This window comes from Castor canadensis, chromosome 13 (genome assembly GCF_047511655.1).
Source record: "Castor canadensis chromosome 13, mCasCan1.hap1v2, whole genome shotgun sequence".
Taxonomy (NCBI): Eukaryota; Metazoa; Chordata; class Mammalia; order Rodentia; family Castoridae; genus Castor; species Castor canadensis.
In genome coordinates, this window is record NC_133398.1 from 4,503,852 (window position 1) to 4,521,337 (window position 17,486).

General features: G+C 50.0%; 1 protein-coding gene across 1 annotated transcript in view; it reads right to left on the bottom strand.

Moving 5' to 3' along the window:
• Positions 1-6,183: 6,183 nt before the first annotated feature.
• Cfap77 (cilia and flagella associated protein 77) overlaps positions 6,184-17,486 on the bottom strand; it is a 122,545-nt gene continuing 111,242 nt past the window's right edge. The window contains exon 6 of the mRNA XM_074052623.1: positions 6,184-6,687. Within this exon, the coding sequence (XP_073908724.1) occupies positions 6,565-6,687 (123 nt within the window). The 3' untranslated portion in view covers positions 6,184-6,564. The remainder of the gene's footprint in view (positions 6,688-17,486) is intronic.

The window sequence follows — 17,486 nt, forward strand, 5'->3', positions numbered from 1 at the left end:
CCAAGACCACGCTCAGTGAGCCAGAGACAAGGACAAGCCCTCCAAAAGCTCCTTCACTGCCCCCACTCTGGACAGCTCATCACCAGGACTTCAGCTTTTCCTTTGGTTCAAAGGCATCAATGTCAGAGCCTTTCAGGGAGGGGTAGAGGTGGGAGAGGCCCATGGACAGCTGTGGAGCAGGCTGGCTGCACCACCCACACCCTTCTCCACTGGGGATTGAACTTGGCTCTGGGTCAGGGATGGACCTGGGGAAGCCTGAGCCTCTGGATGGGCCAGCTTCTGTTTCCCAGACCACCTCCCTTTCTCCCTAGCACTGCTCAGCTCTGGAGCTGGAGGAGGGCTCCTTTCTGCCTGTTTTGCTCACCTGTCTTCTCAGGCAGAGTCGTACAAAGATATGTTTGAATGCTTTTGAGAATGAGTGTGAGGTCTGTGCTAATCTATGAATTATGACCTCAGTAGCCAGGTCTAGGGACAGCATGCCAGGTCTAGGGACAGCATCACGGGGCTGGGTGGTTAAGAACACAGACTCCAGAATCAGTCAGGCAAGTGAGAATCCTGACTCTAAAATCCATGACTGGGACCCAATGGGTCACACAAACCTTTGTTTAAAATGAGGATATTTTATCCAGTATGGATTTAATTTTTTTGATTTAAAAATACTACAGTAAAATATTGTCTTGCTGGCTGAGTTTTTTGGTTACTCCTTAAATTTTGCAATTGCAGCAACCTATCCCTGTTCTATGACTCTGAGAAAATCACTTTATTTTTTTCAACCGTTCTGGAAGAAAATAACTTAAAAATAAGCATATTTCTTTCTGAGTCATTTTTTTCTTTTTCCAGCTAGCAGATGGGGATGGCATTGCCCACTTCTCATGGTCATTGTGAAAAATCTTTGTACTTGGCTCTGATCCCGAAGAAGAGCAATTGTGCAATTCATAGTACAATTACTACTAATAATAGCTGGAGTTTTTCCCTTGGGCAGGTGAGATCCCCAGGCTTGTCTCTCCAGCTCCTTGGAGAAGTCAGCTTCCTCCTTTGCCCAGGGCCTTCCTACCAATACCAGTTTTTAGGATGGAGCAGAGTAGAGGATTTAGGTAATCGAGGCCAGGCCTGGGTGCCAACATCTCTTTGCTTTGCAAGCAGATGGACAAGGATCTGAACCAATAGCAGGCCTCAGGCCTCAACCATGTTTGGTCAGATGAAAACCCTGTGGATCTCAGCTACTCAGGGGAGCAGAGATAGGAAAAGCAAGGTTTGAGGTCAGCTGGGACAAAAATTATTGAGACGCCATCTCAAAAAGACGTGTGGTGGCGCACATCTGTAATCCCAGCTACTTGAGAGGCAGAGTTAAGAGGATCGTGACCCAAAGCAGGCTCACGCAAATTCAGGAGCTCCTATCTAGAAGCAAACTAAAAGGCTGCAGTGGTAGAGTGAGTTTGAGGCTGAGTTCAGTCCCCAGTTCTGCCAAAACAAAAACAGAGCTCCTGAAACCAGGAAAAGAGCACATTCTTTTTTTCCCTTCCTCTTTCCCTTCCTTCTTGGCACACTGTCCTATGCATCGTGCTGGGTGTTGGCGAGTCATGGAGTGTGATAGAGTAGACCCACCCTCGTGGTACCCATTGTCCCTCCATCCAAATCCCCTTCATAGGACTGGGGCTCTGCCCAGTGGTACAGTGCTTGCCTGAGGTCCTCAGTTCCATCCTTAGCATTGCAAAAAAAAAAAATCCCTTTCACAGTTAATTTCTCATTTGTAGATTCAAGTTGATAATGTGCCTGCATTATAATGCCAACCTGCTTTTCTTTCCCCCACAATCATCATGGGGTTTTCCCAGGAAAAAGAAATGCAGCAAAACGAATGTTTTCTTTCCTAAGGACAAATGCAAGCAAAGGTACCGGTTTGAAGACACAGCAGTCCACCAAGGCCCCAGGCAGGGGTCTGCTTGCTGCTGTGGAGAGGTGCTGTCTCTGGATCCCTCCATCTGCTATTTCCAAGCCAGCACTACTTGGGTGAATCAATTTAAAAAACAAACTAGGACTGGGCAAGGTAGTGCATGCCTGTATCTCCAGCACTTGGGAGACTGAAGCAGGAGGATCTTGAGTTTGAGGCCAGCCTGGGCTACACAGCCAAGCCATCTCTGGACCCAGGGGACCTCCCTGGGAACTGGAATTAGATCTGTGACTATGAAATTCTTCCTCTCTGGCTTCTAGAAGCCCCTGCCAAGTAGGTAACAGAACCACTACAGACTGCAGAACCTCCTCTTCTTTCTTTTCTTCTGGCCAAGAAAATTATTAGTTCTCTGGTATAGAGAGAAGGAGAAGGAGAGGGAGAGGGAGAGGGAGAGGGAGAGGGAGAGGGGGAGGGAGAGGGAGAACATGAATGAATGAGGTTTCAGTTCTAGACTATAAACCTGGAAATAGACTGAATTCAGTGGGGTCAGCCTAAAAGGGAAGCTAGACTCACCAGGCAGGAGGTTTGCTCTGGTGCTGGTCTTGCTGGTAAGTACATCTATACACTTTGTCTTCTCTTGGTGGTTCTCAGTGGTTTCTCAGGCCTCTTCCATCTCTGTGAGACCTTTTTCAAAGGCTCCATCTCAACAATTGCATCCCAGGCCCACACCTGCTCCCTCCTCCTGCCAGGTACACATTGGCATGGCACTGCCTGCCCTCCACTCAGAAGGGACTTCAAAGAATTCCAAGCAGTCCAAAGAAGCATCCAGACAAGCTGCCTCCCTGTGGCTCATGGAGACAGCACACATGAGCCTTTTTGGTTCATGAGCTGTTGCCAAGAAACCCAACCAACAGGGGTGGCAAGGCTGTTCCTGCATGGTGCCCATCTTCATGTGGCATTTTTCTTTTTTGGTATGACTGGGAGAACTGGGATGAAAAGCTAAGCTCTTTCTCTCCATTTTCATGCATCTTTAATTGAAGTTGTTTGGGGGGATGGTTCTGTGTCACTGGCCTGAAGCAACTTGGCTTCTCTTGCTGAGTGGGCTGTGGTCTCTTATGACCAGTACTTGTCATCTGTGAAGTTGTGGGGATGGCTGTAGAGGGAGACTGACAAAATGAGTTCCCAGATCTCTGTCCTGGGTCAGGAGGACAGGCAGTCATATGCACCCCCTAAGCCAGGCTAAAGTGAGAACATGGGTTCGGTCAATGTGACAGGATAACCAAGAATGTGGAATCAGACTAGAATCAGGGTGGGGGCTTTGTGTGATTCAAATAATTGATGAGGCGGAAGAAGCAAGCCAGGGGAGGGAAGGACACAGCTGAGGAAGTGTCAGGAACCTCTACCGCCTGGACTGAGAATCACCAGTGGGTGGTGCTGTAGGACAAGGAGCTAAGGTCTCTGTCAGAGAGCGGCTGTGGGCCTGGGTGGGAGGGCCTATAGGCTGGGGGCCCTAGAGGACACCCAGGACAAGGCTTGGGTTTTTGCTTTTTACTTTTTTTTTTTTTTTTTGGTGGCACTGGGGTTTGAACTCAGGGCCTCACTCTTGCTAGGCAGGCATTCTTACCAGTGGAACTATTCCACCAGCTCCTTAGAGGACACCCAGGCTGGTGCTCCCAGGGCATCTATCACAGTCCTTGGAAGTCACACAATGCATGAGGCAAGTGATGGGATAAACAAACAACCTTTCCTGGGCATTTGCTGGCTGAGCCCTTCCTCTCCATCTCACTCCTTTCAGGTCCTTTGAAAAGCAGGTCTGGTACGGCCACCTGCAGGTGGGTATCTCTCATTGCCAAAAGTGGGCTGACTCCATCCTTTAGAGCATGGAGCCCAATTCTACATCCTTTGGGAAACTCTGCTGTCTCCTGATGTGCAACCTTCTCTTAGAATACGGGATTTCAGAGCAAAAAGGTGGCCTGGCTTCAAAGCATCGAGAACACCCACTCTCATCCCTCATCCCTCCTCATCCCTCATCCCTCATAGGCTCTGGTCCTCGCTCCTTTCCAGTGTGCATCAGTAATATGAAAATAAAAATTCATATTTATCTATAGGTTAAAAGTGCCAGGCCCCGCCTTAACACATTCTACACATTCCTGAAGATCACCATTATCTATTTTAGCTCAAGGAAACACCCTGTGATGTGCCGGATCCTGTCTCAAAGACGAAGGGCAGAGAAGAATGATACTTACTCAAAGTCATGCAGAAGTCACTGGCAGTGTTATCTGTGCTACCATCTGACTCAGTGGCCAGCCTCCTACCACCTCCCTCCCCTCTACCAGGCTTGGCTGCTCTGAGTGGCTCAGAATGGCTTCAGCCAAATGCTTGTCTCCTGGTTCTGGCAGTGGGAGTGGGCTGGGGTCAGGTTCCGGAGGGGTCAGTGTTATGAACTGGCTCTGAAGGGCTGCAGCAGGGGTGTGGGCGTGTGGATGGGGAAGCTCCCTCAGAGCTGCGACATAGCAACAGTTGAGGCCCCGGGCAGCCACCGGAACCCAAAATCTCCCTGCCCAGGCCAAGGGATGCTCCCAGTGCACTGAGCACTTACCAGGAGCTGATCCAATCCAGGGGACCTGGACTGTGAGATGTGAAATTCCTGATTGGCGGGGGGTGGGTGGGAGGGAGGGGGCTTTCCTTCTGGAGGGAGGACAGGCAGTAAAGAAATAGAGAAACTAGAGCCAGCTCACTGCATTGCAGAGAACGAAACGGGAGGGTGTGAGTTTACCTGGGGTCACTTCAAGAAGGCTTTCGAGGAGAGACTCAGCTAAGATCTGCACACAAGGAGGCAGGTGACAGTGTGGGGTCCAGTGTAGCAGGTAGAGAGAAAAACACACACAAAGCCCGCAGCAGGAATAAGCAGGAGGCCAGAGCACGGCAGGTGGAGATGGAGGGAGAGGCCGTGGGCTTTCCCTCAGGAGTGACAGAAGCCACTGAAGGCGAAGGGGCTGCTCTGGAGAGAAAGGGTTTGGAGGGGTCAGGAAGCAGGAGGTGGTTAAGAGCACTGCTGCAATTTTCCAGAGATGAGGCAGGTGCGTCGCAGGGTGGTGGGTGTGGGGATGGACAGATGTGGCTGGCTCAGGCTTAGGGTTTTTTTTTTTGGTGGGACAGAGGTTTGAACTCAGGGTTTTGCACTTGCAAAGCAGGCACTTGAGCCACACCTCCAGTCTATTTTGCTCTGGTTATTTTTGGAGATGGGGTCTTGCAAACTCTTTGCCCAAGCTGGCCTCGAATCACGTCCTCCTGAGTTCCGTCTCCTAAGTGGCTAAGATTATAGCTAGTGCCCAGCTTGGTTTTGTTTTTTGATTTTTTTTTTTTCTTGAGACAGGCTCTCACTGTGTAGCCCAGCTGGCCTTGAACTCTCCATCCCCTTGCCTCAGCCTTCCAAACGCTGGGATTACAGGTGTGGCCACCACATGCACCTCAGACTCTGTGATTAAAGGTAACACTGATAGTTTTCTGATGGATTAGATGTAGGGCGTGAAGGGAACAGAGTAATGAAGGGCTGAGTGGACGGGGATCTCATTTATGACGTGGGAAAAACAGAGGTGGGGAGCAAACAGGGCTGGGGAGTGGTAGGAAAAAATAAGTATTCTGCCTTGGTTGTGTTGGTTAGAGGTGAATCCCAGATCCCTGCATGGAGATGTTAGGCGGACAGTCAGACAGGTGAGAGGAATTCCAGGAAGAACTCTAGGTTGAAGGTCAGCGCGGGAATACTTACTTACACGCCTGTCTCGGGAAAGGCACTGTGGGTATGCCATGGAGGTGAGCACACCTTGAGAAGGGAGCTTCAGTGACATCTGGTGAGTCTCAGTTCAGTTAACTCACCAGTTCCGGATTTACTGGCTTGCAAATAAAGACACAGAGGAAGAGGACAAATAGTCTTTTTATATCAAAAATTGGTCAGCATATAATTCTGGGGGAGAAGCCCACGACCCTGCAGAAAGTTTGCAGGAGGACATACCCTGGAGTTGGCTGGGAAGTTCCCCTGCCTGAGCACCCTTGGCCCTTACTCGCCTCTCCTTGGGGAGGGGTCAGCATCCCAGTTAGTCCTGCTGGAGAAGCCCACCTTGGCCAGCCTGATTGACAGGTCACTGGCACTGAGGGAAGGAGGCCCCAGAGCAATGATGCTTCTCTCAGGTGTCCCAGAGAGAGAATTCTGCTCTGGCGAGGCACCAGGCATCCCAAACAGAGCAGTTAAAACTCATGTTTAAAATAAAAAATGAGAGCTTTCCAAGTGTGTCACTGTCACGCTTTCTGCAGGAAATCACTGGTTGTTCTCAGTGGCTTATGGGCAGAACTAGGGACCCAACCCTTATCCTCGATTTTTAAAAACTTCCTTGTAATTTGGGTTTATCTCATCAGATGAGGGTTTTTGAAGAAGGTAGGGTGAGCTTGCCTGAAGAGAGGCCCCTGGTAGTGGGTCCCTGGGGTAGGGTAAGACCAGTGTTGGCTAATCTAAAGGGAGGGGGCTCTTACCAAAAATAATTAATCTAAGACCTGAATCTGAGGTCCTTACAGCAGCAGGCCCTGCACCAAAATGGGGGCACCTTACTGGAGTTGGGCAAGAGAAGGGGGTCCTTCTGGGGATTTTCTGCCATGGAGACGTCTTCTCCGGCAGGCGACGTCTAGGGATGAGTGTAGTTGCCCATCCTCAGGGTCCCCTGGCGCACGGCTCGCTCTTCCCGGTGGGCTTTGAGTGCTCTCTGGCGATCAGCCTCGGTTGGGAACGTGTGGAGATGGGGGCCCACCTGCAGACAGAAAGGAAGACAGGTGGGTAACAACTCACTCCAGTTGTTCCTCTTCTCCCCCTTCCCCACCCCAGCCTCAAAAAGTAGCTACAAAGGGCAGACAGGGAAGCGCTGAGAGCCCTGGCACTGAGCAGGGAGGAGCCGGAGACCTGAGGCAGCCATTGTTTTAGGTCTTGTCCAGCTAGCTGCTGGGGAAGAGGTATGCACAGTAAACGTGACAGAACTGGAGTCTCCACTTGTTAGGATCATGTGTCATCCTTCACATGCTGGTTTTTCTACCTTTAAAACTTCACATAAGCCATCCTCCCCAAGGAGGACCTTGTGGCTCTCGAGCACTGCTGCCCTGGAAGGACAGTCTCACTCCCCCGACCCTCCACAGCCCCAGAACCAGAGCTCAAGGGCACATCGCCTTGCCCTGCTGTACACAAAACAAAACAGGAGAGGCAGGTAGGTCCACAAAACAGTAAACCAGGGAGACGGAGCCCCACCCTCCGGGGGTTTACAATCTGGAAGGACAGCAGACGTCCAGCAACAACTGGACAGCTATTGCGTTACAGTTTTGGGGCGAGGTGTGTGCAGTGTGGACAAAGAGCAGGAGCCCAGCCTGTGGGGTCAGGATGGGGGAAGAGACATTTATGGGAGGGGGGGCTGGAAGGATGGGCAGGGGTTTCCCAGGCAAAGGGGGTGGGATGCACACCAGCCTGCAGCCACCAGAGCTCAAGTTCGTGAGGGTGCGTGAGGGGACATGGTGGCTGAGGTGGAGGCTTGGCAGGGCAGGTCCCTTTGGATTTGCAGGAGCAGCCAAAGCCCCTCAGTGGTTTCGGGACAAAGAAGAATTCATGAGTTTCTTGTCAAGAATCCAGATCAGTGCTGGAGTGGGGGAGGGGGCGTTAGCTTAGCTCACAGTGTGGCTGGCAGCCTTTATGTGACAAAAGGTGACAGAAACAAACCTGAAAAGAGGATAAGATACTAAAAGGAAGAAGGGAGAAGACAGGATTTGTAAGGAAACATGTCTGCTCAGAGCCCAACAGACACCCACTGGGACTGTTTCTGTCACTTTGCAGATGAGGAAACTAAGGCTCAAGTCCAGTGGTGGTGGCTCACGCCCGTAATCCCAGCTACTCAGGAGGCAGAGATCAGGAGGATCAGGGTTAGAAGCCAGACTGGGCAAATACTTTGAGAGACCTTATCTCGAAAAAACCCTTTACAAAAACAATGGGCTGGTGGAGTGGCTCAAGGTGTAGGCCCTGAGTTCAAACCCCAGTACTGAAAAAAAGAAAGGAGAGAGAGAGAGAAAACTCTCTCAACCCTGAGCAGGGGTCCACTCAGGGTTGGCCTCACAGGGAATGAGGGGCAGCGAAACTGTTTTAGACCTCTCTCTATCCTCTGAGTTCTAAGTTTGGGATTTTTTTTCTAGACCATTCTGCCACAGCTGCTGCTCCTTGCACCTCTCTCCCAAGGTGAGAAGGAGACAGGGGCTAGCGAGGCTTGTTAGAAACCCACAGAAATCAATGGTGCTAAGTAGATTCAGTTTTTCTTGGAGTAAGGGGCTCTTTACTCTCTAGGGGTTGACCCTTTAGAAACTTTACGGAAAACCAAGGACCCCCTTCCTCTGGGAAAAAAAATACCCACAAGTCCTTGCATCCAAAAAGAGGCAGGCCATTTCAGGTTTGAGAACCCTTCACAAGTCCCCTAAGGATCCACTGTGGTAGCCTTTCCAGAGCCATGCTAGCCTTACCCTGGCCATGGTTTTAGATTTTTAGGTATGCGTCAGCCTCACCTTGGGACTCTTGTAATGCAGGCAGGGGCCTGAACCCAACCCAAAAGCTTGAAAGTCTGCCAGGGCAGGGCCCTCACAGTCACCTGATGCCCATCTGACCCTGAACTAAATATCTGATTCTCAGCTCATTTTGTTCAGTCAAATCATGGTTTTGCTCTTAGCAAAATCTCCAGTTTCAAAAAGAAAAAAATATCCCCAAGTGGAGAGCTTGGTGTGGTGGTGCACTCCTATAATCTCAGCTACTCAGGAGGTGGAGGTAGGAGGAACTCAGTCCAGGCTGGCAGGTGAGGGGGATGGTGGTGGTGGAGGAAGAAATAAGAGACCTAGTCAAAAACAAGATAAAGTAAAAAGGGCTGAAGGTATGACTCAGGTGAGAGAGCACCTGCCTAGCAAGAGAGAGGCCCCGAGTTCAATCCCCAGTTCCATCAGGTAGAGTTAGAGAAAGATTCTGCACTGCTGTATGGACAGTCAGGGACTACCTGTGTGTCCCTATGGCAGGTGAAGTCTCGATTGTTACACTCTGATGTGATACCTATGGCTCCCAAAAGACAGCTGGAGACACTCAGTAGGGCTGGCATGTCACACATCTGGGGACCAGGAGGACACCCTGTTGATTCTCCAGACTCTACAGTTTTGGGAGGCAGTCAGATTGGCAATGGTTCCACCCCTGGTGGCTAGTTATCAGTCGGTTTTGTTTGTTTTTGTTTTAAAAACACAGCCATTTTATTTGTATGTGTGTTTTCATAATACTAGTAATTTGTGAACAATTTTACAAAATGTTTAACATTATGCTAAAACGTTCCATGCTGTTATGATGTCACTATAATAATAATTTTCCTTCTTAAAAAGTGTTTCTGTGGAGCTTGGGCGTTCATGCCTGTAATTCTAGCTGCTCAGGAGGCTGAGACAGGAGGATCACAAGTTTGAGGCCAAGCTGAGCAACTGAGTGAGACCCTATCTCAAAATAAAAAAGGATTGGAGATGTAGCTCCATGGGAGATAGAATGCTTGCCTGGCGTGCTCAAAGTCCTGTGTTCAACTCTCAGTACCACACGAAAAAATTAACAGTCTTACTGAGGTACAAGTGACAAAACCTACACCTATGTAATGTGCACAATTTGATGAGTTGTGGACACATGCAAACAGCGGGAGCCCATCTCCACCACCAGCGCGAGGCAAATATTCATCACTTTCCAGTTTCTATGCCCGGTTAGCTTTTTGGGGTTTGATAAGAATAGTTTTTATTCTTTTGGTAAGAATAGTTAACAGCAGCCCCACCTTCTTAGCAAATTTTTAAGCACACAATGTAGTCACACACTATTGTGAACTGCAGGCACAGTGCTGTCTGGTGGAACCCCAGAATGGACTCATTTTGACATTTTTCTACTCAGCAGCTCCCCGTTTCACCTCCGCTGAGTCGCTGGCCACCACCGTCCCGCTCCTGTGACTTCCAGGAGTTCTTCACAGGGACACATGGCTTTGTGATCTGTGTCTCAGCCAGCTTCCCACATCCTTCCTTGGCCCTTGTACTGGGTTGATTGGTGACCTCAAAAGGATATGACCCACAGCACTGGTGAATGTGATCTTTTGGCAAAAAAGTTCTTTGCAGATATAATTAAGGATGTCAAAATGAGACTAGCCTGAATCACTCAGGTGACAAGAGACTTTTAAGAGACAAACAAATAATAAGTATTTTTTAAGAGACAGAAAAGCTGGAAGTGGTGGCTCACTCCTGGAATCCTAAGTACTCAGGAGAAAGAAATCAGGAGGTCATGGTTAGTGGCCAGCCAGGGGAAATAAAGGTAGTGAGACCCCCATCTCAATCAATAAGCCAGGTGTGGTGGTACGCACCTGTCATTTAGCTACATGGAAGGTCATAGGCCATTGGTTATAGGATCAAGGTCAGAGGCCAGCCCTGGAGAAAAAGCAAGACCCTACCTGAAAAATAACTAAAGCAAAAAAGGGCCAGGAGTGTGGCTCAAGTAGAGCACCTGCCTACAAGTGTGAGGTCCCGAGTTCAAACCCCAGTACTGCCAAAAAGAAAAAAAGTGGGAGAAGGCACAGAGGAGGCCATGTGACAATGGAGGCAGAGATTGGCAGTATTGGGTCACGACCCAGCAGCCATCAGATACTGGAAGGGTCGTCCCCAGGAGCCTTTGGAGGGAGTGTGGCCCCGCACACACCTTGGCTTTGGATTTCTGTTTTCAGAAATGCAAGACAATAAATTTCTGTTGTTTTACACCAGCAAGTTGGTGCTAATTTGTGATGGAAGCCTTAGGAAGTGAATACAGCCCTCAAGCCAGTCCCAGCAGTCTGGCATGCTGGGATGGTGGCTGGTGCCAGTGGCTGGTGGCAGGAGGAATTGACAGCATGTGGTGTGGATGGCCATGGCTCAGCAGCACTGACTCATTCCCCAGGGAGGCGGCAGGAGGATCGAGGCACCAAGGAGCTGCTCAACTTGACAAGAGAAACCCATCTCCATTCCTGTGGGATGGAGTGACCGCAGGCGGGGGATGGGGAGGGGGTGCTCTCTGCCTTCCCCGAGTCAGCCCAATGCTGCTGAGGACAGAGCAGATGCCAGGATGCATCTCCCACCTCCAAAACAGCCCTGTGCAAACCCAGGGGGAGGCAACTTGGAATCCTGCAGCACAAGAGGTGTGAGCCTAGCCATCCCGGCGGGCACACAGTCAGTGCTTAATAACTATGTTCTGTACCCTTGGGATCCCCAGCATGGTAGCATGTGGGCAGGGGTGTCGGTCCTCAGAAGGCAGCAGCTGGGTACCTTTCTGTAAGATTGGCCCTGGAGTCCCAGGACAGGGACCGCCAGGTCCCTCTTACTCACAGCAGGGCAGCATCGGGCCCATCGGGTGCCAGGTGCTGTACCTCCCTATCACCCCAGCCTCAGAACATCTAGGCAAGGCTGGCACTGTCAGTGCCTCCATTCTGCAGATGGGAAAAGAGACCCCAAGCTTCAACCATAGCCTCCAGTGTCACAAATTGAACCCAGGGCTTTGGGACTTGAGCTTCCCAGCTCTTCATCATTGAGCCTGTCCCTCAATAAACACTCCTTGAGCGAGTTGAGGGGATGCTTCAGGCACCAAGGTCATGGCTCCTATTCCACACGCCCACTCCCCCTTGGAAAGGAGCAGCTCAGCCACACGCGAGGAGCCTCATCACAAGCCAGCCCCCTGGAGTCCGAGGATGAAGAGCTGTGGAGTGAGGAATTCCTTGTGAGGTGCTTCTAAATTAAGCCATCTGCACTGTCTCTGCCTGGAGCTAAGAAACTGTAATGGCTTAGGCAGGAGACAGCTTTGCTGAACGGAGCTGGGTCGCTCTAAGGTCAACACAGGTAAATAAGAGCCAAGTGCCACCGCCCGCCAGCAGCCCTGGTTGCTGGGCAGCTGGGACAGCCTTACCCTGATTGTCCAAGACTCGGTTCCCGTTTGAAGTGGGGAGCGCTGCACACGTGTAAATACACAGGACCACAACGCTGTGTGCAGTGCCCAGGAGACACCAGCAGGGAAGACAGGCCGGTCCTTGCCCACACGCCCAGGAAGATGTCACAGGGGGCAGTGATGGAACTCCCCAAGCACACAATCGTCGAATGACAAGCATGCAAGAGCCTTGGGACAAGATCCTGGACTGAGGAAATCTATCTCTGTCGGGGTGGGGGAGCTTCTCCAGAGAGAAAGGAAGACAAAAACATCCTAGGAGGAAGGGATCAATGGGAGCCCTGAGGTGGGAGGAATCCGGGCAAAGTAGGGAACGAAGGCAAGCCAGTGTGGCCCGGGGTTAGCAAGATGAGGCCAGGGGGTGAGCGCTGTGAGATCTCAGTATAGCCAACCTGACTGGGGAACTGCAGTCCCCTCCCCCATGCCATCTTTTGCCTCTGCAATAAAAGATTCTCCCAAGTCTGGGTTGGCAGAGACCTTGGGAATTTCCAAACCCACCTTTCCCATGCTAGAGATGAAGAAATGCGCAAGGATGAGGTCCAGAGGGGAAAGCGGCTCTCCCAGGTCTCCTGTGAGCCTGGACAGAGCTGAGGCTGCAGCCAGCACTGTGCTCTGGTCTCCACCTTGTCCCCTGGAGCCTGCAGCCCTGGGCTCCATTCCTGACTCATTTGGGAGCATCTGCACTTTCCCCATCTTTTTTTTTCTTTTCAGTTGGACTGGGGTTTGAACTCAGGGCTTCACACTTGCAAAGCAGGCGCTCTACTGCTTGAGTCACATTTTGTTCTACTTATTTTGGAGATGGGGTCTTGTGAACTGTGCTGGCCTTGAACCATGATCCTCCCAGTCTCAGCGTCCCAAATAGCCAGGATTACAGGTGCCCGCCTCTGGCTTCTCATCCACTTTCAACGAGTCAACTCTTCATTTGTTACTGCCCTTAATTGTACCATTGACGTTTCATTAATTTTGCTCTTGACTTAATATTATTTTCATTCTTCCACTTTCTTTTACTTTACATTGTTGTTCTTTTTCTAGCACCTAGAGTTGTCTGCTTAGCCTGTTACCTGTCTCTCTCTCTCTCTTTTTTTTTTTTGGCAGCACTGAGATTTGAACTCAGGGTCTTCTTGCAAGGCAGGTGCTCTATCACTTGAGCCACTCCCTCAGCCCCTTTTTGCTCTAGTTATTTTTTGCATAAGGTCTCACATTTATGCCCAGCTGGAGGCTGACAAACTGGTTCAAGTGGTAGAACACCTGCCTAGCAAGTGTGAGGCCCTGAGTTCAAACCCCAGGCACCCCCCAAAACAACAACAAAAATATTTATGCCCAGCTGGCCTGGAGTGCAATCCTACATAGCTGGGATGATAGGTCCACACTGCCATGCCCCAAAAGTTCCTGAGACTCATGAGCTGTTTCCCAAGTTGGCCTCAAACCACGATCTTCCTGATCTCACCTCCCTTGTAGCTGGGATTACAGGTATGAGCCACCATGACTGGGTTATTTTTCTAACATTAGCATTTCTCTAACAGCACAAGCAACTATTTTCTCTTTAAATTCTCTTTTATCTCATCTCAACAGTTTCAAGGCTGTTTTTTGGGGTTTTCTTCAGCAGGACTGGGGTTTGAACTCAGGGATTCATGCTTGCAAAGCAGGTACTCTACCACTTGAGCCACACCTCCAGTCCAACTTTGAGAATTTTTGCCCAGTTCTCTTTCAATCTAATTTCTGTTGGGATTTCTTCTCTGACCTCTAATTTATGCATACTTTCCTCTTACATTTCCAGGGGATTTTACAGTTGTGTTTGTTACTGACTTCGAACTTAATTTCTGTGGTAGTGAAGGAAGCTGCAGAGCTCAGACCATTTGGATTTTAAGCATTTACTCATGCTTGAAAAGTCTGATCTACTTCCCACAGGAGAACCCCTTGTGAAATGAGCTGGGGTCACTACAGAGAAAGGTAGCCCTGTGACTTGGCAGGGGATAACTGGCCATTGTCCTTTCATTTCTGTGTTCGTTCCTTTCTTAAGTGTGCGTTTATTATGTATCAGACACAGTGCTGGGCACCTGGGTACAGTGAAAGCTTCCACTGTCTCGTGCCAGAAACTAGTCATAAAAGCATAATGACACAATTAATTATTCAATTAGAGTGTGCTTGGTACTAAGGTACATAACATTGCTTATTCTGTGACACTTTGTAATACCGAGACTCAGACTCAGGCTTTGGGGCCAGAGAGGCTCTCCACAGAGGATAACATGGGCAGAGGGTCAAAGGTAAGGCAGAGATGGCAGCGGGGAGGGGTGTCGGGGCCCAAGGCAACTGAAGAACAAGAAGTGAGCAGGCAGCTCGCAGAGGGGAAATCTCAGTAGCCCAGAAGCACAGAAAATGAATGCATAATCCAGAGATGCACATTAAAGCAAGCAGATACGGCGCCACTCATCAGATTGGTAAGAAGAGCAGGAAGTATGACATCGCACGTGAGAATGTGCATCCTCTGAGCATGGTGGTGCATGCCTGTGATCCCAGCCACGTGGGAGGCAGAGGAGGCAGGAGGATTGTGAATTCAAGAACAGCCCAGGCAAAGTTAGGGAGTCCCTGTCTCAAAAACAAAATACAAACAAAAGGGCTGGGGGTTTGAGGGGTGTGGCTCAGTGGTAGAACGCTTGCTGAGCATGCCTGAGGCCCTGGGTTCAAGTCCAGCTAGCCCCACCATGTGGTGAGTCCATGGTTATACCTGGAGAAACTTTGGAAAGTGTCCACTAAGAGGAGCGTCCAAGGCTGCTGCATGGGAAGATGCTAACACTGGGTACAAAAGCAGACGGGGTGATTTCAGACAGTGGACACTCCGCATCAGTTGAAATGAACACTCCAGAGAAGCACGTCCGACATGACACCCCCGTAACTGTTTAAATCTCAATGAACTAAAATTGAACGAAACAAATCATTCAGCTCTCAGTCCCACTAGTCACACTGCACATGCTTGGAGCCCACTTGGCCAAGTGGCCGCCATGTTCCAAGGAACCAAGCCGCTCTGGATTTATCTGAATCTCGAAAACACAGGGCTGAGTGAAAGCAGGGCTACAGGAAAGCAGAGAATAGAACTAAGCATGGTGCCATTTATACAAAACTTTAAAACAAAAGGATTCCCAGTGTCTTCCAAGCACATGGATGAATCTAGTTACACTGAAAGATGTGGGCAGAAGTGACACCTGACTTTGCCTGGGGTGGCGGGGGAGAGGTTAGACTTGTTTCTGAGGGATTATTGCCTATTCCTCTTTCCAAAATGCAAACCCATGGTGGGAGGATTTGCAAACTATGTTTTAGAACGGTGACCTGGGCGTGGAAGATCAGGAGGCAATGATCTCTCCCTCCATGTCCACAATTTAGTTCCTGTTTTGTAGGCTTTAGTGCCTGGGAGTGATGTGTGATCCTGTTTGAATAGCATGCAGCTGTCAAAGGAAGCTGAACAACCCATGGTGGGTGACATTGGCATTCACTAACTTTCCAGATGACCCTTCCCTGGCAGGCATAAGCATGAGGCCTAGATTCACCTCCATTGCCTAGGAAAATACCTGAGACCCATAGGCTCAAACCAGAGGCAAGGCAGCAGTCATCCTCCTTTGCCGGTGGCATGGCCTTCAGCTGGATGGCTGGATGGCATCCCGGGTGGGCAGTGGTTTGTCTGCTTCCTATTTCTTCCACTGCAGGCCTCTGCCACAGGTGGGGGTTCCACAGCCACAGTCATGGGCTCCTTGAGGGAGGAGGGCAGTGGATTTGCCCTTGAACCTTCTCCCCAGGGTGGAGCCATGCAGCTGCTTGGACAGTCATGCCAGAGACATGGTGGAGGGATGTGTGTGTGTGTGTGTGTGTGTGTGAGAGAGAGAGAGAGAGAGAGAGAGAGAGTTCACACGCACACAATGGCCTGGAAAACCCAAGCCTTCTGCTGTGCAAATTCACAGACTGAGCAGCTTTTTTGTGTTAGAGTCCACGCCTCTGGCCCTGTCCCTCTGCTGGGTCAGCCGACTCTAAGTCCCCTAATTAGCCACACAATGGTTCCTCACCTGGGCAGAGCCTTCCAGAGACAGGCGCAGGGATGGAGAAGGCAAAAGAGGGGTTGTGAGGAAAAACAGTCAGATTAAAAGAAAGAAAAATAAGTCTGCCAAAGAACTTAGGGGAAAAAAAATGACAGCCACAGAGAATCTAGTTTAGTTTTTTCTAAGTGACAACTGCTTGGGTGACTGGGAGAGAGATTTTGCTATAAAAGATTGAGGGGCTGTCTCCTCTAATGAGACGCACTTGAAAATTATGGATCAGTCCCAGGTCAGTAATTTCTGTCAAGTTCGGGGCAGCTGGAGGTCAGAGGCCCCAGTAGAACACAAATCCACACAAGACATGGTCGGAGGGCAGGCTGGATCCTAAGCTCTGATGTGGCAGGTTGTAGTTTCAGTAATTAATGAGGATAACAATCCTTCCCAAGACATCTGGTCCCCTAAATTGTTATTCTGCTACTGGCTCTAATTTCTCTGTGGTCCAAAAATAGATGGAGCAAGGACACAGAGCCTGACCCTTCCTGTCGACATGCTGTGACTCCAAAGAACATCCAAGCCCAGGCTGCAAAAACAAACTTCCTGCCTCTCCACAAGGTCTCAGGCTGGCTCTGAAATGGCACCTGTACCCACCTGGGCTGGCAGGCATGTCAGGTGAGTGGAGTGGGAGGGGAACCACTTTCATGTGACAGGAGAGAGGACTGAAGTTCAGGTAGGTTAAGACAGCAGCCTGAAGAGGCCCAGCTACTAAGTAAAGAAGCCAGTCTGTGCTCGCTGACTTACCGGGGCAGAAGAAAAGGAGCATTTGCCCCTTTGAACATGAGAACTCATTTGCTATTTCCAGAAGCTGTACCAATGCTTCTAGATCATTCCCAAGGATTGGCCCACGCCAGTCCACAGCAGCTAGAATCCAGATCCCACAGTGAATCGAGTACAGCTTGCTCGATGCTGGTGAATGAGCACTAGGGTAACACCAGTCCCAAGGTGTGGGGTGCGTGTGTCTGGATGTGCCACAGACCTGCAGGTCAGGCTGCTATGGCTGCACTGGCTACATGAAGCCTATCGTGTAAATGACAGGCAGAATGGATCTGGGGCTGAGAGCCCACCAGACCCCTGTCATCCGAGGTCACACCACATGACCCGCCACCACCCTGCTGTGCCTCCAAAGACAAGGTCTGGGTGACATTGCTCTTCCATCTCAAGGGAACTGTGTTTTTCAAGTGATCTGACATTTTTTTATTAAAATATGTGTGTGTGTGTGTGTGTGTGTGTGTGTGTGTGTGTATGGCACATACCATAAAAGTCACCCTCTGAAGTGCAGAAATCAATGATTTCAGTATATTCCTAGAGTTGTACAACCACAGTCACAATCTATGTTTGGCATGTTTTCATCCTCCCCAAGAAACTTCCTGCCTGTTACTGGTCACTGCCCTCGCCCCTCCCTGTCCACACAATCACCGGCTCCTCCTGTCTGTGGACTTGCCTATTTTGCACAGCTCCCACACAGGGAAGCATAGAATTATGGTCTTCT